Source organism: Myotis brandtii, unplaced genomic scaffold (genome assembly GCF_000412655.1).
Source record: "Myotis brandtii unplaced genomic scaffold, ASM41265v1 scaffold165, whole genome shotgun sequence".
Lineage (NCBI taxonomy): Eukaryota > Metazoa > Chordata > Mammalia > Chiroptera > Vespertilionidae > Myotis > Myotis brandtii.
The window spans coordinates 7,380,348-7,401,031 of record NW_005356042.1 but is presented as its reverse complement, the minus strand read 5'-3'; the positions used below and the strand labels follow the sequence as shown (position 1 = coordinate 7,401,031).

Below are 20,684 nucleotides of genomic sequence, written 5' to 3'. Positions count from 1 at the left end.
GGGGGCCCCCCCCCCCCCCCCGTATACCTGCTCCTGGTGATAGTTCAGCATAACACATTTCCATCAGAGGAAATGGACCACATTTAAAACTCCAGCCACCTTAACTTTTATGAGACACACATGTACTTTTCCAGAGGAAAAACCAATGTGATAAATACCCTTCTGAAAAGCAGAATATGACCCTTTTTTTTAGGAAATTACTTATGATTTCTTAGTGAAGAAAGCTGTGTATCTCTTGAGGGTTAGACAGTCGTTGTGAGAAACTGGTGACTGGAGACTCCCTCGTGGTGTGCAGGCATTTGCTGGCTCTAGACATTCCGTTTGGCTGCTCAGAACCCTGGGCAGCCAATGAAGCTCCTTAAGGCCCGGTCTCCTCAGGACTTGGAGATGATTTCCGTGAGGCCCTGCAGCGATGGCCTACACGTGGATGCTGAGTTTTTCGAGGTGAGCTTTCGCAGACCAGACACCCAGTAGAGGAGCTGGCCTGTGCTCAGCTCGCACCACCAGCAGATGCTGCATTCACAATCCACTCCAGTGTCCCTTTGTCGGTTGGCCGTTCAACCAATCAAAGTGTAATATGCTAATGATATGCTAAGGCCACTCAACCACTCGCTATGACCTGCACTGACCACCAGGGGGCAGACGCTCCAACTAGTAGGTTAGCTTGCAGCTGGGGTCCAGCCGATCAGGACTGAGCGAGACGGGCCGGACACGCCCTGGAGCCCTCCCGCCATCCTTCCCCGGCTGGCCAACTTCCCACATCCCTCCCAGGCCCCAATCATGCACTGGTGGGGTCCTTCAGCCTGGCCTATACCCCCTCGCAATCCAGGACCCCTCAGGGGATTTCGGAGAGCTGGTTTCGGCCTGATCCTGCAGGCCATGCCAAGGGACCCCACTGGTGCACAAATTCGTGCACCAAGCCTCTATTAAACATATCTTCAGGTGAGGATTAAAAAAAAAATCCCAAGGAAATAAGCGAGAAGGAACCACAGAGATCAAGAGATATAAGAGGTCCACCAATCGCAAAGTACAGAACTTATTTGGATCCTTATTCAAACAAGAAGAATGTAAAAGAACTGAGACCACTGAGGAAATGTGAGCTGTAACTGGAGAGGTAGGGAGAAATTAATCAGTAGCTCCACATGAGCTATGGGCATTGAGGCTATGCTTTTATAAAGAAGAGCCCTTACTTTTTAAAGATACACACAAATATTTACAAATAGTTTTATAGTGTCTGAGATTTACTTCCAAATACTCTGGGGAGGGGAAGAGAGGGAGTTAGGTGAGGGTATGGCTGACACAAGACTGACCATGGGGTTCATTACACTATTTTCTCTCTATTTCTGTGTAAGTGTGAAACATCTATAATAATAAAAGTGTAATATGCTAATTAGATCAGACATCCTTCCAGGCGACCTTCTGGATGAAGTCGGGGCTGCAAGGGAAACCTGGGTCCTGGGTGCCAGAGGGAAGCCGGTGCTGGCAGCCGGGGGAAGGAAGGCCTACTCTTGCACAGATTTCGTGCATTGGGCCTCTATCTATAAATAAGAATTTAACATGAAGCAGGGGCTTTGGAGACAGACAAATCTTGTTCGAATCCCAGCTTTGTGTGGGGTCTCATTTTTGGATGTTGGTCTCATTTACTCCACCTCTCCCAGGTGCTGGAGGGTTAATGAAAGAACATCTTTGGCAAGACCTGGCACAGGACCAACGCTCCTCCAAGGGTGCCCTTCATCGGCACTCAGCAAACGTCTGCTAAGAAGGCTGGTGTTCATAAAAAGAGGCTGGGCCCTGGCTGGTGTGCGCAGAGTATGGCCTGTGTACCAAAGGGTTGCAGGTTAGATTCCCGGTCAAGGGCACGTGCCTGGGTTTTGAGGTTCGCTCCCCACCCCCAGTTGGGGTGAATGCGGGAGGCAACCTGTTGATGTGTCTCTCACATCAATATTTCTCTCTCTCCCTCCCCTTCTCTCTCTGTTTCTCTCTGTCTGTATCTCTCCCCCGTCCCCCCTCTCTCTGAAAAAGTAATGGAAAAAATATCCTCTGGTGAGGATTAACAAAAAACAAAAACAAAAAAAGGCTGGGGCTTCAGGACAGCAGGCTCTGGTGAGGGGTGAGCGGCCACTTTGCAGTCACTCAGTGTCCCTTCACAATTTTAAGTTCTTGGTGTTTCCCAACGTTAAGATTGGTGAAAGTCTCATCTTCCAATAGCTGGGCCGTTGCTTTATGATCGGATTTCTGCTCCATCAAAGGTCATGGACCGCATCATCCTTCCTGCTCCTCATTCAAAGTACAAAGGACTTTTCTCAAATAACAAACTAAAGCCAACTCTAGCAAAGGCTGACTAGGTCCTATTGGTTTAGCAAAAAGACATGAAGCCGCAGTGGGCTATCTGCCCTGCCCTGGGGTGGCGTGGTGGTTCTAGCTGAGCCCACAATGGACCCTGGGATGGTAAAGCCGTGCTCTGCAAAGAAAAGAAAGCAAACCCCCCATTGAGAGGACAAGAGTGGACACCTGACCCTGCTGGGCCTCATAGTCTCCCTTCAGGAATGTGGATATGGAACTTAATTCCAATTGCATGCTCTGTGGGGCTACCCTTCTTCCCTAGACGCAGGGAGAGCCGGGATGCTGGGCAAGACAGCATACCCACAGGACAGAGAAAGCCTGTCCGCCCCAGCCCCAGTCTACCTCTCATGGTGTTCACATCCCGGTTCTGCAGCCGGCCAGGCTCTCCGCAGGACTCTTGCCCTTAGGTTCCTCAGTTTTATTTACACTGACTCCCAGTGGGTTCTGTAACTTGCCACCAGAGTTCTGGTGTGGCCTGGCTGAACCAGTGACATCCAAATGGACAGAGCACTTAAATGGACACTTCTCCAAAGACATAGGAGTAGCCAAGAAGCACATGGAAAGATGCTCAGCATCGCTAGTCATTCGGGAGATGCACATCAAAACCACAGTGAAGCCAGAACCGGTTTGGCTCAGTGGATAGAGCGTCGGCCTGCGGACTCAAGGGTCCCGGGTTCGATTCCAGTCAAGGGCATGTACCTTGGTTGTGGGCACATCCCCAGTAGGGAGTGTGCAGGAGGCAGCTGATCAATGTTTCTCTCTCATTGATGTTTCTGGCTCTCTATCCCTCTCCCTTCCTCTCTGTAAAAAATCAATAAAATATATATTTTAAAAAAAACCACACACACAGTGAAGCACCACTTCATATCCTGAGGCAGCTACGATAAAAGGTGAACAAGACGAGAGGATGCAGAGGAACTGGACCCTCAGACACTGCTGGTGGGGATGCAAAATGGGGCAGCTGCTGTGGAAAACAGTCTGGCGGTTCCTCAAAAAGTTCAATGCAGAGTTCCCACATGACCCAGCAATTCCACTCCTAGGTATGTACACAAGAAACAAACCCAGGTCCACATAAAAACTCGTACGACATTTTCACGGCAGCAGTACCCCTAACAGCCCAACGTGGAAATAACCCAAAGGTCCCTCAAGTGACACTGTCTAATAAACAAAACGGGGTCTGTCCACACAAAGCAATGCTACTCGGCCATAAGAGGATGAGACAGTGGCATGTGCTGCAACCTGGACGCACCCTGAAAACCTCAGGCTGGGCGAAGGGAGCCAGGCATAGGAGGCCACATATTGTATGATTACAGTTATGATTCCAGAAGAGGCAAAGATTGAAAGTAGATTAGTGGCTGCCTAGGGCTGGGGCAAATGGGGAACTAGGCAGTGATGACTACGAGTGCAGGGGCTTTTTGGGGGTGATGAAATGTCTAAAATTGATTGTAGTGATGGTTGCACAATTCTATGAGTGCACTAAAAATCACTGAACTATGCACTTTGAGCCATGCACTTTGTGGTGTTTGTGGTATATGAATCAAATTCCAATGAAAAAACTGATGTCCATGATTTCAACTCCTCCTCTAGCTTGGTCTGCCTCCCTCTCATGCTTCCATTCAACACCACAGTGATGCACACACCCACCAGGGACAGAGGGGACGTTCCGCACCTTCTCCCCATTCACCTCCCCCAGCTCTTGGGACTTCCGGTAAGAGTTCTGAGGCCTTTTCCCAGAGGAGGAGAGGGGTGGGGCCAGGAGCTACACAGCCAGGAGTGAGAGACAACTATGCTTAACAGAGGAAACAAACACACTCTGACAAGGAGTGTCTGCCTGGTCAGCCTCCATCCCCCGAGGCCCTGCCCTGCACACTCACAACTAGGGACCTGTGTGTGGAGGTGGTCCCATCACCAAAATGCTACAAAGGATGGACTCATCCAGCTTTCAACATCCAGGAGGATGGTCCACACTAACAGGGCTTTCCCTACAATGAATATTTGAGTAGAAATCATTCATCTGGGCCCTGGCCCTGTAACTGCCCCCTCCGTGGCCTGGTGTGATGTTGTTGCTGCAGCGAGGACGGGGGATGGAGATGCACAGGGGCCAGGAGCAGGTGTGTTCCCAGAGGGAGGCTTTGCTGTGTAAAGGGAAGGAGAAAAGTGTCCTTTAAACCAGCAGTCGCCAACCTTTCGGACCTCATGGAACACCAGTGGTCCCCGGACGACCAGTCGGTGACCGCTGCTTTAAACGTCTCTGAGGGACATCATATCCGGTGATGGTGAAAGACCTCACAATCAGGTGAGGCTATAAAACCGTGGGCAGACTTAGCTTCCAAGTTGTCACCTAAGTGCTGCTCCCAGCTGCCCACTGGCTGGGCCTATGATACTGCCCGAGGCCCAAGACCTCCACTGGGCAAACAGGCAACAGAGTAAATAATCTAGGGTAACATCCTGTGACACGAACTCAGACACAACAAAAGTCAGGTAGGTCAATGTGTCAACCACATTCCGTGGACTGATCAATATCGGTTTATCCTCAGACGAAGGCCTCATCTTATGTATAAAAAAGTTTTATAACAAAACATTAACTTCTTGGTACCTTTTAAGAGGAAGCTTACCAACAGACATGAGCCAGTAACTTGACTGTACAAATCAGGAGGCCCTGCACCAGTGGCTTCAAACCACTCTTTCAATGCTGCGGTGGAAAGGACCTCTGCAAAGTGAACGCCACACCGACCACGAAACCGAGCTGACACCTGCAGCAGTTCCGCTGGCGGAGAACTCTCCCCTGGGCTGCAGGCTGCCCTCCCACGAGCAGCCTCCTCTGGACTCTGGGGTGACCCCTGGCTGAACTTCGGGGATCACTACCATTTTGCCTAACCAGAGGACGCCTCAAAATCTCAGGTTAGCTGCCTTATGCCCAGCATGGAGGTTCTGAGTCCTGGGCCTTCAAGACATCAGTTCACTGTGTGAGAGCTGGCCCAGCTTTATTCTCAGGGAAATGCTCCAAAGACAAGCCCAACATGCCGCCCTTGTTCTCGCACACCGGTGCCAGCTCGCGCACTGCACTGAACTTGATCTCTGTTTAGCAACCGCTTTCTCCAAGGTCACACTCACCCCAGAAGGAACCGGTAATTAGTGACTTCTCCCTCTCGGCTTAGTAGTGCGGCTGAACCTTGACCTTTTACCAGCTAGAATGAGCCGTTTACTTCTGATTTTAGCCGAGACTTAAAAACAAGAGAATTATAAAGCTAGAAAGAACTTAGAGGTAATAGCTACCCTTTAGCCCAGCGGTTCTCAACCTGTGGGTCGCGACCCCTTTGGCGGTCGAACAACCCTTTCACAGGGGTCGCCTAAAACCATCCTGCATATCAGATATTTACATTACAATTCATAACAGTAGCAACATTACAGTTATGAAGTAGCAACGAAAATAATTTTATGGTTCAGTTACAACATGAGGAACTGTATTTAAAGGGCCAGAAGGTTGAGAACCACTGCTTTAGCCCAAAGAAGTTAAATTAGTTGCTTATGGTCAAAAGGCAATTGAAAAGGTTAGCAAAGTGGTAAAATCTAGATCCCGTATCTCTCAGCTTTCAGTCCATTCCTTAGAGAAATGAAATATTTAAACGAGGAGGGATTTTAGAAATTATTTAGTACAATCTCTTCATTTGAATAAACAGCCAGCGGGAATATTTTTCATTAACATACCGTGATATCACTTCTATTTAAGCGATGCTTATTCTCCAGTGAAAAATGCTACAAGCCTGTATTTAGGAATTAATAAAAACCCGAGGTTACAGGAGCAAGAGGCCGTCTGCCGCACAGCCCATGTCACAATAGACCAGACACATGGGGAAAATGCAGCTCAACAGCGAGTACTCACAGGGTCGGTGAGCATGGTTCTCAGGTGAGATGACAGGGCAAGCACCGCTAAGCAGTTAAAAATGACTCCGTTGACCACGGAGTACCAGAAGTCTTTGGAAGGCAGCAGCATGACAAATGTCACCACAAAGTCTGCATAGACGACCAGAAGCCACGTCATGACAGCGCAGATCATGCCACAGCCGTCATGGATGAACCAGACCCTGTCAGCCGCGTCAGCCTCGGAGGAAGAGGAGGACGAAGAGTCATAATGGTCATTTTCGGTCAGGAGAGGATGGTGTTCGACATCGCGGAGCCGGTGTCCTGATGACGGCATGATTTCCCCGATGCACCCTAGAGGGGGATTGGACATAGAGCTGATGAGGCTCCCGGGGAGCACATGTAGGGCTAGCCACTGCCACAGAGGGACAAAGATAATGAAAAGAACAAGCCCAATGCAGAACCACAGCACCCAAGTTCCAAAGCCCCATGGACACGAGACTTGTACCACAGCTGCCATCCGCTGTCCACTCCATGTGATTCTCAGTTTACTTTCATTCCTCCCTCGTTTTAGTTCTGATAACACGTGATCATGTTTTGGAGGTAGGCTCCCATTTTTATCTCTATCTTCTTCAACTCTATACTGTTTCTAGAACACTCTTCCTCTCTATTTTAATCTTTTAAAGTTTCCTTCACTTATTAACCCATTCTTTTGACACCTTTCCTATATTTTCTACAGTTCTGGATACCTGAGAACATATAGGGTCCAACGAAAGGCAAGAGGAACTTGCATTTTTTCTAGCAACTTGTTTAAATATATGACCTTCTCTTATCAGTGTTTGGTATAAAAGTAGTGATACTCGTGATAAAGACAAGGGAAATAAAGTCAGAGTTCATTTGGCCTTAGCGTTCATTCAAGGGACAGAAAATCACTGGCAGCCTTTCAGCAAATGACCCAAGTGCTTTCTCAGCACAGGTGCACTGCTCATCTTTCAGACAAGCACAGAGCGAGGGCCCCTCCCCTCTGTGAAGGAGCAGGAGTGGGGAGAATGGGTGCTCTTGGAGTCAAGTCTGCTACAAGTGATTACCAGCATTCTTTGAGTCTGGGTATTTCAATATATGTACACACACACATCCTATCCTATATAATAAAACCCTAATATGCAAATAGACCAAACAGTGGAACAGCTAGTCACTATGACTCGCACTGACCACCAGGGGGCAGATGCTCAACATAGGAGCTGCCCCCTGGTGGTCAGCGTGCTCCCACAGGGGAAGCACCACTCAGCCAGAAGCCGGGCTCATGGCTGGCAAGTGCAGTGTCGGTGGCAGGAGCCTCTGCCGCCTCCACTGCAGGCGGGCAGTAAGGAGCAAGGGGTCCCAGACTGCGAGAGGGCACAGGCCAGGCTGAGGGACCGCCCCAGTGCACGGAATTTCGTGCACCAGGCCTCTAGTGTATATATATTTATTTCAGAGAGGAAAGGAGAGGGAGAGACATAGAAACATCAATGATGAGAGAGAATCATTGATCAGCTGCCTCCTGCACGCCCTCTACTGGGGATCAAGCCTGCAACTTGGGCATGTGCCCTGACCAGGAATCAAACTGTGACCTGCTGGTTCCTAGGAAGACGCTCAACTACTAAGCAACACTGGCCAGGTCATTTTTTTGTTTGTTTTTTTCCTTAAAGGCAACTGGAGGATAGTAATTATGAAAACATTTAATGAACGAATGAACTTGCAGATGAGAGTTCATTCTGCAAATATTTTGAAAATTCCCCGTTTATATAAAAACATGGACTGGTATAAGAGAGAAATAAAGATGTTCCCATGTTCAGTAAAATAACACCTGCTCTTAGATCAGCAAAAATATCTTTAAAATTTTGTTAAGTAAAATAGAAGAAACTAAGATAAGAATTGGGTCGACCTTAGCCAGCCATTCTCTCAGGCAGGGAGCATGACTGAATGTTGACATCACCCAGATTTGCCTGCCCACCTTCCCCTGCAAACACCTCCGCTGAGTCCATTCCTCTGGCATCCCACACCCTGTAGGGCCCAATGTTTCTCTCTTCCAAGCAAGGCATCCTCCGAGGAGCACTTTGAAAGGTCTGTGAATATCAGACATGAGTATCTGGAGAAGAGGTGCAAACTGCTTCTGCCTACCCCACTCTAACGCCTGACTCTACCAGAGGGCTGACACTATCCAGACACTTCTACTGGTCTAGAACTCTCAGGGCATGCTCATCAGTTCCACTTGCAGTGCATGGACCCCTCCCCACAAGAGCTGCTGTCTTCCCTCCCTGTCGGCCTGGATGGGTCTGGTCCTCGCTCCCTGTGCTCCCTTTGGTGCCTGTGTACTGTTGGCAAGTGCACGTTTGTTTATAGGCAGATCAACAAGAAACTGGTACCTCTCAGATGCGATTAATTCCTAGTGATTTCCATAAGTTTCTTATTGAATCATAACTGTACATCAAGACCTTAAGCTGAAAAATTCCTCGAACAGAACCCCTCTGCTTTAGGGTGACTCCTCCAGTAGAATGCTTTCTATGAGAAACGATGCTGGGCAGTAAGATAAAGAGCTGCACAGCCACATGTCCAGAGACAGACTAGCCTTTTGTCAGCACAATGTTTGTGCAGTGTGAGCTCCCCCCAGAAATCAGGACCTTGAATGGCTTCTAAAGACACACATGCTGACCAGCTGAGCCAATCCAGCCTAACCTTCCAGTGGAGGCACTGGTGCGAATGGCCAGAGTGCAGGACGCAGCCAGTGGTGTTACGCCTTGGCTGGAACCACACAGACACCAGCCATTGGCGTAGCAGGACATTCCTGGAGTACATAATAGAATGCTGGTGCATAATGCTCGTGTGCTTTAGAGGCAAAGTTGTTAAATCCACTAGAAGATAAAGGGAAAAGTAGTCTGATAGCCAGAAGTGACTTTCTTTTCAAGAATGCAAGCAATGGATGCAGCAAGGTTAAGCTGGATGTGTTCAGTTATCTGTTATCAACTGCACGAGCATTCTGCTGAGTCACTATGTCCACTTCACTAATGCAGCAGGAAGGGAGGGGAGGAAATGAAGAAACAATTCCTTTACATTGAACTAATCTAAAAATACTGGGAGCATGAGAGCAATGGTACAGTGATTCTCGATGCAAAACTAAAATATACACACTCATTACAATAAGGCTGCAATCTTATTCTACACTAAACACCAAAATCGCTATTGATTTAATACTCCTGAAGACCATTTTTGGGAGAAACCTGAAAGCACTATGCATTGACCGATGGTCAAGAAGATGTCGCATCATCGTTTTCCAACTTAATGTGATTTTTATCTACACTCCTGAAGCCAAGCCGCTTGCCTTTCGCTAAATAAAGCCTGGTTTCACAGAACACGAAAGCTACACTGCAGACCTCCATTATTTAAGGGGACAACCGTACAAGCAAAGACATTCTATTCCATTTATACTGAGCATTTACCTCACTTTGTGAAACTTGCTAATAACTTAACAGTTGCTTTCTGGTTGCCCTGCCCCACCCCTATGATACGCTCTCCTTCTAGGACAGGTGGTAAGCAAACCAAGGACAACAGGCGGAGAGAAATATTTCCTTATCACCATTAACCTTTTGTGTGGCCCGTGTGGCCTTTTCAATGGCATGCCACCAGTGTCAGCTGTCAGAAAGGCAATAGTGATTATACACCTGAATAAAGAACCACACGCTCACCTCACAAATTACTTTGAAACATTACTTGAACATTTTGCGCCTTTTCTTCAGGATCTGAAGGTACATACTGTCCTATGTGATAGGATCTGAAAGAAAATAAAAATTAATTAGAAAAGTTAGTTCTTTTATGACAGAAGAGCATACAATATTTCTTAGGGTATGATTAATTTTTGGAACATATATAACCAACATAACATTTTACACATAAAGTGCTATTATTGAGAACAATCCTTAACTATGAATCTTACTCCTCTAAATTTTCACTACTAGTATATTGATTCGCAATCCTGAAAATTGCATATTTTAAGTCTGTCCATTTCCCCTTCTGCTATTTTAGCCTCAGTGTTGCATACAAATATTTTAAGCTGAGACCAAATCTGCCTAGCCTGCATCCCGACAGTCAACATTTGTTTTATCAGCCACAGCAAAGGGATTACAGAAAAGAGGGGCAGAATGAGATCAGGATAAGAAGTGCCGGATAGAAGGAGCAAGTCACGTGAAGGACCATGGTGCATGTGGGTGAGGACCACCCTCTGAATAAAGAAGCTCCCAGTTCATATCGCTCACTGGCAGGTGAGCGAGTAGACAGTTTCTCTAGAAGCACTCGTGTAGCCCAAGAGAAAAGGCCTGGAGATACCAAGATGCAGGGGTCAGATACCAACAAAGGGGTCAGATTCACTGCCATATTCCCTAAGACAAAGGCACCAGAGGACATCCTACCATGGCTCCAAGGGCTCGGCCCAGCTCATTCTTGAATATGAACAAACAGCCAACAGTCAGGTGTTTTGAAGAAAACCCGAAACAGGTCTCAATAAAGACAGCCCCAAAAAGAAACAGGGGGAGAAAAAGAATTCAGAGCAGGCATGACGTACAGAGAAGAAAGCTTAAGCAGAAATAAGAAACTGTACTGGTGAAACAAAAAGAGGAACATTATGAGGACTTCCTAGTTATTGAATAATAAAAATATGACAGAATTTTGAAATCTCAAAAGTAGGATTGGACAGAGAAAGGGGAAATCTCCCAGAAAAGAGAACTAAAGGACAAAGAGAAGGACCTCAGAGGAAAAAAATAAGATTAGAGGACAGTCCGGGAGCCCATCTTCCAAACAGCAGGAGGTCGGCAGGGGCAGCCTCCCAACATCCTCCCGCAGCACAGCTCACAGCTGGGCTTCCATTCTGCTGCCCGGCCATGTGCCTTACGCCTGTCCATTCTGTTTTTAGCCCATATTGTATTTTTCTGCTTAAACAAGCCCTCAGTTGGTTTCTTTTCTTTTTTAAATTAAATTTATTGGGGTAACACTGGTTAATAAGTATATAAGTTTCAGATGTACAGTTCTAGAATACATCATCTGTGCATTGCATCGTGTGCTCACCCCCCACAAAGCCTAGTCCCCTTCAGTCACCACTTATTTGACCCCCTATACCCTCTTCATCTTTCCCCACCCCTTTCCCATCTGGTAACCGCCATATTATTGTCTGTGAATGTGTTTTTTGTTTTATATCCCACATATGAGTGAAATCATACTGCTGTTTGCATGATATTCTCACAATCCACCCATGCTGTCCAAATGGCAGTATGCCATCTTTCTATAGCTGAGTAGTGTTCCTTTGTACATAGGTACCACATCTCCTTTAGCCAATCATCTGTCGAAGGACACTGGCTTGTTTCTATGTCTTGGCCACTGTAAATAATGATAGGGGTACAGTATTTTTACAAATAAATGTTTTCAAGTTTTTCAGGTAGATACCCAGAACGATTGCCAGGTCATATGGTAGTTCTACTCTTAATTTTCTGAGAAACTGCCATACTGTTTTCCATGGTGGCTGTATTCCCACCAGCAGTGTGCAAGGGTTCCCTCTTCTTCACATCCTCTCCAACACTGTTATTACTTGTCTTATTGATGATAGCCATTCTAACAGGTGTGAGGTGGTATCTTGTGGTTTTGATTTGCTTTTCCCTTATAGCTAGTGAAGTTTTCATAAATCTTTTGGCCACCTCTATGTCTTCTTGGGAAAAGTGTCTGTTCTGGTCCTCTGCCCATTTTTTAACTGAAAACAATCTAATTAAAATATGGTGGTGTTTTCTGAAACCAAGACTCCTGACTTGGACACCAGGAGGCTGGTGTGGCAGAGGGTGAAGGGATAGGGGTCTGGGAGGGATTAAGAGGCCTGGAGGGCCCTGGCTAGTATCTTAAGTGGTTAGAGCAGCGGTCACCAACCGGTGGTCCAAGGACCACTGGTGGTCCATGAGGTCCGAAAGGTTGGCGACCGCTGGGTTAGAAAATTGACCCACACATATAAGGGTCATCCCTGGCCCCAGTTGGGGCAATGCGGGAAGGTAACCAATCGATGTCTCTTTCATCTCTCTCTCTCTCTTCCTTTCTCTCTCTCTCTCTCTCTCCCTCCCTTCCTCTGTCCCTCCCGCCCACCTTCTACTCTCTCTAAAATTCAATAGAAAAAATATCCTCAGGTGAGGATGAAAAAGAAAAATATTAAAAATTTAAAAAGAGTCAAACCGGTTTGGCTCAGTGGATAGAGCGTCAGCCTGTGGACCGAAGGATCCCAGGTTCGATTTCGGTCAAGGGCATGTACCTTGGTTGCGGGCACATCCCCAGTGGGAGGTGTGCAGGAGGCAGCTGGCCGATGTTTCTCTCTCATCGTTGTTTCTAACTCTCTATCCCTTTCCCTTCCTCTCTGTAAAATATCAATAAAATATATATAAAAAATTTTTTTAAAGAAATAAAAAGAGGCATGGAGGGTATGTTTCCTTAGTCCCTGCCACTAAACAGATTCTGGTGTTCCAGGACCCAGAGGCTGCTCAGTGCTTCCTCAGGTTTGCCGCACCCCCACCGGGGCCAGGCTCTGCAGTCAGCCTCCCCGCCCACCCCATCCACCACAAGTCTCCTCACGACTTGGTTCACCCTCTGCACTTACCTGTACACCCTCCCGCCCCGCCCTCAACACCACCCTAACGTATTTCCGGCTCTGAGTCCCTTCTGAACTTGTTAATAACAAATGTGGCCATAAATGCCAAGCTGCTTCAACTAATGGTGACTTTTAAAATATGGTATTTGTATGTTGTGATTTTATTAAAATACCTAAGCAACAGCCAACAACTTTAAGGGTATTCAGGAGTCAAGACCCCTCTTAGATTTACTTTTAACTGTATCTTTGGTTCAGTTTCTTAATCTCTTCCCCTTACTATTTTCCTTGGCTATACACAAGATGTATATTTCTCATAAACAAACTAAAAACAACTAAGTAAACAAAAGATATCAGGGTTTTTTTGGTGATCAGTTACTACAAAAAAGAATTAAGTTACAAATTACTTCACTAAGGCAATGAAAAGAAAATCTACACCAGAGTTTGGTATTCATGTTTTTATTAATATGCTGTTTGAATTCATCATTGTTTTACTATTCATACACCCACTAATGACCTATATAAAACACAGAAATAAGCAAATCTCTGCTTCAGACACAGAAACAGCATAAGAAACATACGCCAGCTGTGAGAGAGCCACTTAATTCAAACATGGGGACAGAGGGGCAAACACCATCCACACTCTATGCAAGCCCCACTCCCCATGAGCAACCAAGGACAGGAGCGTGGCCCACAGGAGCTCACAAACTAGCAGAGATGGGAGGCAGCCTTGTAAATAATGTGCTAAGTGTTATCCCCAAATTAGGAGCACAGTGTGGAGGGAGAGATGACAAAGACCAATTCTGTCTGCGGGAACCAGAGCAAGTGTCAGTAAAGAAGACAGAGGGTGGGCCCGGATGAACAAGATATATCAGGAGGAGAGAGCAGTGTGAAAAGGCGCAGGGGGGCAGAGGAGGGCAGGGGAGAGGGAAGGGAAATGTGACCTAAGCATGGACTCTGACGCCCAGCGAAAGAGTCTGGATTCTGCACTTCATTCTGCTAGAATGGGAGGCACCAGAATTTAGGTAAAGGGACAGATGTTTTAAAAAGATAACTGACGACCAAGTGAGACTAGGATGGAAGGAACAAGGCAACCAGGAGGCTGCTGCTGTGACCCAGAGCAGATGATGGAGGCCAGGGCCAAGAGGAGGGCAGGGCCTGAGGGGGCGGAGAGGCAGTTCCAGCAGAAAAAGCATAGCCACCAACGCGGAATGGCCGGCCGGGCACCGTGTGGGGGAGTAAAAGGCACTCAGAGACGTGACTGCCCTGGCTGACCCTCTCATGGAACACGGGAGCTGCAGGCTCAGTGAGAGAGTGCTGCGACTGGGGCACAGGGAATAAACTAGCAGATCTGACCAGCTGCCAACTAATAGCTGATCTCCTCCAGCCCCAACCTAGAGATAAGGAATGAGAGACCCAGCGCAGAGGGAAGAGGTGAAGTGGGACCGGATACACTCATCCAAGAAGCCACAGGAGTGTGAGGCTGAAACCCTGGGGAGCACAGACAGGAAAGGGGAGGAGCAGCCAGGAAGGAGGCCAGGAAGGAAGTTAAGGGCAGGAAGGAAGGTAGGGGCAGTCAACAAGGGGGGGCCAGGAGTTGCCAGGCGGATTCAGCTTCAGGAGTGCCAAGAGCTGCCTGGTCGGTGTGGCTCAGTTGGAGTGTTGCCCCATACACCAAAAAGATGTGGTCTGATTCAGGTCAGGACACATACCTAGGTTTCGGGTTCAACCCCCAGTTGGGGCACTTGTGGGAGGTCGATGTTTCTCTCTACCCTCCTCCCCCAATCTCTCTCTCCTCTCCATCTCTCTCTCTCCTCTCCTGCCCTCCCTCTCTCTCTCTCTCTCTCTCTCTCTCCCTCATCAATAAACATATCCTCAGGTGAAGATTAAAAAAAAAAAAGTGCCAAGAGCTTGGAGACAGGGTGGTGAGATAATTAAAGAACATAGATAGCTAGAAGGAAAAGTGGGGGGGGGGGGATTTTAATTTCCTCTCACTTAAAGCTATGACTATCTTAAAGAAATATTTGGTCTCACCATTTTACAGATGAGCCACCATGGTCCCACAGGATTTAAGTACCCACCCAAAGTCACAGTTAGTCTCTGGGACTCCATGAGAGATCCACCATGCTACATCTTGGTCTGACCACGCCACACTTTTAAAAAGCCTAGGAAAGCCCCAAAAGTGATTGAATGCAGCCCTGGCTGGTATGGCTCCGTTGGCTGGAGCATCAGTGCGTACACCAAAAGGTGGCAGGTTCGATTCCCCATCAGGGCACATACCCAGTGGGTATGTTCAATACCTGGTGGGGGTGTGTACCAGAAGCAGCCTATCGATGTTTTTCTCTCTTAAAAATCAATTAAAAGAGAGAGAGAGAGAGAGCGCTAATGTTTAAAAAAAGTGATTGAATATAAAGAGAATGAAGAGTATATGCCTAGGTAAACTAATCAGACTGTCAGACTAAGAGAATAGAAGCTAAGAGATCCAGCCATGCTTGTTCAGTTTCTTTTTTATTTCTAGTTTGTACTTATTTGAACGTGTCCTACAACTACAAACGCAATGTAGGCTCACTTTTATCTGTTTTTAGAGAATGAGGGTCCAGTCCTGGCCAGGTGGCTCAGTTGGTTGGAGAGTCATTCCATTCACCAAGGACTGCAGGTTCGATTCTGGTCAGGGCACATACCTAGGTTGTGGGTTTGCTCCCCAGTCAGGATACATATGGAGGCAACCAACCAATGTTTCTCTCTTTCTACTCCTCTCCACCTTCCTCTCTCTCTAAAAATCAATAAAAACATATCGTGAGGTGAGGATTAAAACTAAAAAAAGAATGAGGGTCCAAGTGTGCAGACTCAGGGAGGTGACAGCTGACAGAGAATGACTCTTCTTCCCTAGATTGGAGGAAGACGGGGAGACTATCGACAAGATGGACCGAAGGTAAAGAGGGTCACACTCCATAGCACTGTGTTCTGAGCAAAGAATAGCTACTGAGACGGGGGACAGGAGGCCGGGGGAGGGCAGCCAGAAGAAGGGCTGAAACACAACACGGGCGCAGACAGTGCTGATAACGGCCAGTTTCTAATAAGGTGATGAGAACAGCTACCCCTTTTATCCAAAAGCCTGACCCAGCACTGCAAAGGCTTACACGGGCTGGAGATCAACAAAGATGACAGAAAACCAGGGTATCAGAGGCAAGACTTGGGCTAGAAAACCAGAGTGCGGATGATGGGTGAGGCCTTAGAACCAGGAGACAGAAGACCTCAAGGAACTGGAAGTCCTGGTGAGAATGAGAACCAGGTTTGGAGAAAGTGACATGATAGCCAGGGGGAACTGAGGCTGGGGGACTTTTTTGTTTGTTTGTTTTAAATGTATTTTTACTGATTTCAGAGAGGAAGGGAGAGGGAGAGATAGAAACATCAATGAGAGAGAATCATTGATCGGCCGCCTCCTGCACGCCCTTTAAGAACTCAGAGAAGGTGCCATTCGGATAATGATGACATCTCAAATATGGCCGTGCAAGCAGGTTGATAAACAGAAGGGGCATGAAGGGAGGATGCAAGCACTTATGTCGCAGGTATGTCACCAACCTGAAGGATAAGTGAACCAGGATGGGCCTGAGTTAGGGTGGGGAACACTAAAGAGAAAGCCAGAACCCGAACTGAATTTGGTACAAGTATCAATCATTCAGTTACTCTCCCAGTGTATTTACTGTATTTATGTTCGTAAATGTTCTTTCCATCAATTGACAATCATGAAAGATTTAGTTAGTGCTTTCAAACCCTACCAATAATGTATACCACGTGAAAACACTATTTTCTTCTCAAATTACTGAAGCTAAAGAACAGAATATTAACCTCTAAGGAAAATCCCAACAGAGTAGTAAGCTAACCAAAGCCAAGTCTCATTATCCTTACTGTGAACAGTAAAAGCATGTAATCTTCCTAGCAAGGTCTTTTACACTAAAGTACTTAATCACACAAAACAGCACGCAGATAACACACATCAAAAAGATGCCAAGCTGAAAACACACCAGCAAAAAGCCATGGGACTAGGAGAGGAAAGTCCATCTCATGAATGGAGGGTGGGGGCTGGGAGTAGAGAGTGGGGGAGGGTGGAGACAACTCTGAGTTTTTCTCCTTTCTCACCAGCCACACTCTATCACTTACGAGATACATAGATACCTGCATAGATACCCAAATGTTGGGAGTGCCCATGCTCAGTCCCAGGTTTTCCCCTTTATGTATATGCTTTCCAAATGGTCTCACAGGATCTTAGCCCCATGTAGTTAAAAATAGGTATATCAAAAAAAAATGTATATCTGGGAAACTTCAAAACTAATAATACATCGCTAAGTATATCCAACTGACTCCTCAACAATGGTACAGTGGTAGGAGGGTCAAAGCAGAACCCCACCACCACCACCACCACCACCAAACTTATGACCCACTCTTCCCACCTTAATAAAGGGCACCACCATCTAGTGGTCAAGGTCAAAACACAGGACTCACCTTTTATTTAACTCTTTCCCCCACCTCCACATCTATCCAAAGCAAGTCCTGTGGATTCCACCTCCAAAACCCACCCAAATCTGACCCTCTCTTCCACGTCCCCACCTAGCCAGATCAAGGCACCTGAGCCCTCACCTGGACTCCTAATCAGTGCTGTTCTACACTCACTGCCTCCACTCACCCACCATCCATTTCCCCATCCAGCACCAGAGTACGTTTTTACTGAGAAATCAGATGGAGTCAATCTCTCACTTAAAACCATCCCATGTCTGCCTCTGCAGTTAGAACACAAGCCAGAGGCCTCCCCAGGGCCTATAAAATCCTACCCATTCTGTAGCCTGCTGACCTCACCTCTAACCGTCTCCCCTTGCTGGCTGTCTTGTTCCTTTGTCAGACACCTCAACAGAATATTCCTTGTAATATCCCCAGTCCATCCCTTCTCACTACACACGCCGCAAATATTTGTTGCATGAATGAGAGAATCAGGGAGCATGCTTGAGGAAGGCAGGAAAAAATAGAAATGAAGCCCATGGGAACATGAAAGAAATATGAAAGAGGATCAAAGTGGGAGATCCAGCATGGGGGGTGGGGTCAGAAGGTCGGGGAGCCTTGGAGAAAAGAGTAGGAGAGAAATGTGGAAGGATTAAGGGGAGAGAGGGAGAAGGGGAGGAAGAGAGAAGCACACGCTAGTAGGGGGTTTTCTGGGGAAGCACCAATTGGAGATATGTCACCTGGAGCAGCTAGGCTGGATAAGGCATCTCAAAGGCTTGTTCACATACACAGCAAAGGGTTCACTTTGTCCCTGTTCTAGAGCCACAGCCTGACTCAAAGTCAAATGGAGCAGCAATTTTTAAAAACCCCAACATGGTAAGTAAACCCTCAAGAATTCTAAATCCAGAAATAAAAAGCGCCCCAGAGTTGTAAACTCTTTAAATGTCCTGTCCCAGGGAATAACTGAACCTGAGTGATGCTGATGAATCCCAACCTCCTTCTGTATTTTCCTAACTTATTTAATATGAATTTAATTTTTAGAACATCAGATTCACCCAAATCCAAAGTACACCGAACATTTAGCTCTTAGTTGCAAGTTAACAACAATGTAAAACTTAGAAGGTGAAAGGAAAGGCCAATTACTGAATACCCACTGTATGTCAGGAGCTTTATACACATTATCACACTCCTGCCACTACCCTAAAAGCTGGACGATATTATTAGCATTTTAGGGATGAGGAAACTGAGCCTTAGAGCTGAAGTAACTTGCCCAAGTTCACAGCCAGAAAAGGGTGGAGTCAGGACTGTTGTGACTCCAAAGCCCATATTCTTCCATTAAAATACACTGCCTCCCAGAGCACTTGGTTTTAGAAAATGCAGTCTGTAATGAATAAATTGAATTTGGGAAATAAGGAACTCTAAGAATTCAAAACATTTCAACAGAGAAGTGATACTGTAAAAGCCTGTCTCAAGGGAAACTGAAAGCTTCTCTCTTCGGCCTGCCCCCCACTTACTGAGTGTTGCAAATGAACTGCGCCCTTTCCCAGAAAGAACCAAACCACCAGCTTAACACAGGAGTGGCCTCTCCTTCCCCTTACTGATGACACTCCTCACACAGACAGTACTTATTAGGTACCTTTTAGCCTCTAGGCACACACTCCTCCCCGTGCTCTAATCCTTCTCTCCTCACCTTCGCCACAACCCAAGCGTGGGCACCCTCACCTCTGCCTGTACAGCTGCAGAACCCTAACCTCAGAGGGTTTCCAGGTGCCAACCACCCTCTGGCTGCAGGAGTCGTCATCAAAATCACAGCCTGAGTTACAAAATCAATCTGGTCCCAAACCTGGGGACCATGGCATTCAAGGCCCCACTGAACCTGCTCCCCCTACCTTTCCAGGCTGTCTTCACCACTCTTCCACACAGTGCTCATTCAGGCTCCCCTTGCCACATGCCCTTCACAGCTCTGTGCTTTTGCTCCTGCTGTTTCCTCCAATAGAAGACTCTCACTCGCTTCCTAGCCAAATTATTCATTAATCTAACATTTACCAAGCAACCACTTCATTTCATGCAAGGCACTGGAAGATAACACAAGTGTTTTCAAAACTAAAAGGTGCTGTACTAATATAAGGCATTCTCTTGGCCCCATAAGGAGTCTGGATTTTATAAGACAATGAACAGGATTCTACTGAAGGCTTTTCAAGATGGAATGAAGCATAAGCAAGGCTACGATTAGTAAGACAAGAACATGTTTGTAGAAAGAAGCAAAGAAGTCAATGAGAGAAAATCAAAGAGGCAAGTGAGTAAATGACTAAATGCTTATCCCATAACAGGCAGACCAAAGAACAGATACAAGGTGACACTGGGAAAGAGGGATTATCTCTTCTTCAGAGGCAAGGGGGTACACAAGACTGATGAATATTCGGGTATTTTACCTAGAACGGATTCAAAGTTGAGAGAACTCTCCCAGTGGCCTTTGTCTCCTCCATGATCTAGAAGACAATCGTTTGTCAATGGTTGAAAAATACATATATTTTTTTGAGGAAGGGACCATGAGAGCAGGAAGGATGCTGTGCAGTAAAGAATTTAACCTTGCCCAAAAGGAGATTTGGCCTTTGTCCTCAGCGGACAATCTGATTTTCAATGGGGGCTGGCCACACAAGAAAGACTAACAATTCAATTTAATTTGAGGCTTTGAGTCATGCAGTATGAGTTGACCTGGAAACTGAGATCAAGCAAGTGAGCGATCAATCAATCACAGGCGGAACCCCAATAAAGACTCTGAACACCCAGGCCCAGGTGAGCTTCCCTGCTTGGCAATACCCTGTGCATATTGTCTCACAGAAGCCCCACCTCTGATACTTCCCTGGACTCTATCCTACAAGCCTCTTACCTTGGCTGCTTTTACTCTGTATCCTTTCCCTGTTACGAACCATAATTGTGAGGACAACAGCCTTCGGTGAGTTCTGCGAGTCCTTCTTCCCAATAATCAAACATTAGGGTGGCTCTGGGAATCCCCAAACTTGCAGCTAATGCCAGCAGTGACGGTGGTCTTGTGTGGACGGTTCCTTCTAAACTTTGTAGCTGACTAACTCTCACAGTTCGCCTGAACTCTTCTCAGGGGCTACAGCTGAAGGGTCACACAGCAAGTTGTTAACACTGACCCTGGACACTGGCCTTGGGGAAGGCGGGAGTGAAAACGAGTGTTTAGATTTTATGCTCTGCTCTAGTGTTTGAATTTTTTACAAAACAAGCATGTGTTACTTTTATAATTAAACATCACTTTTAAGAAACACATACCCAAAAAGCTGCTTCAAGATAATTATTCTGTAGAGATGTTCAGCAC

At 46.6% G+C, this 20,684-nt stretch overlaps 1 protein-coding gene across 2 annotated transcripts in view; it reads right to left on the bottom strand.

The window, feature by feature from the left end:
* Positions 1-20,252, bottom strand: part of ZDHHC7 (zinc finger, DHHC-type containing 7) — a 29,878-nt gene extending 9,626 nt beyond the window's left edge. Inside the window, exons 1-3 of one of the 2 annotated variants that reach the window (XM_005862547.2) lie at positions 20,232-20,252; positions 9,927-10,012; positions 6,227-6,558 (exon numbers count right to left, since the gene is read on the bottom strand). In XM_005862547.2, the coding sequence (XP_005862609.1) occupies positions 6,227-6,541 (315 nt within the window). In that variant the 5' untranslated portion in view covers positions 6,542-6,558; positions 9,927-10,012; positions 20,232-20,252. Of the gene's footprint in view, positions 1-6,226; positions 6,559-9,926; positions 10,013-19,230; positions 19,254-20,231 lie in introns of those variants that run through there. The other variant, XM_005862546.2, reaches the window with a different exon arrangement.
* Positions 20,253-20,684: the final 432 nt, after the last annotated feature.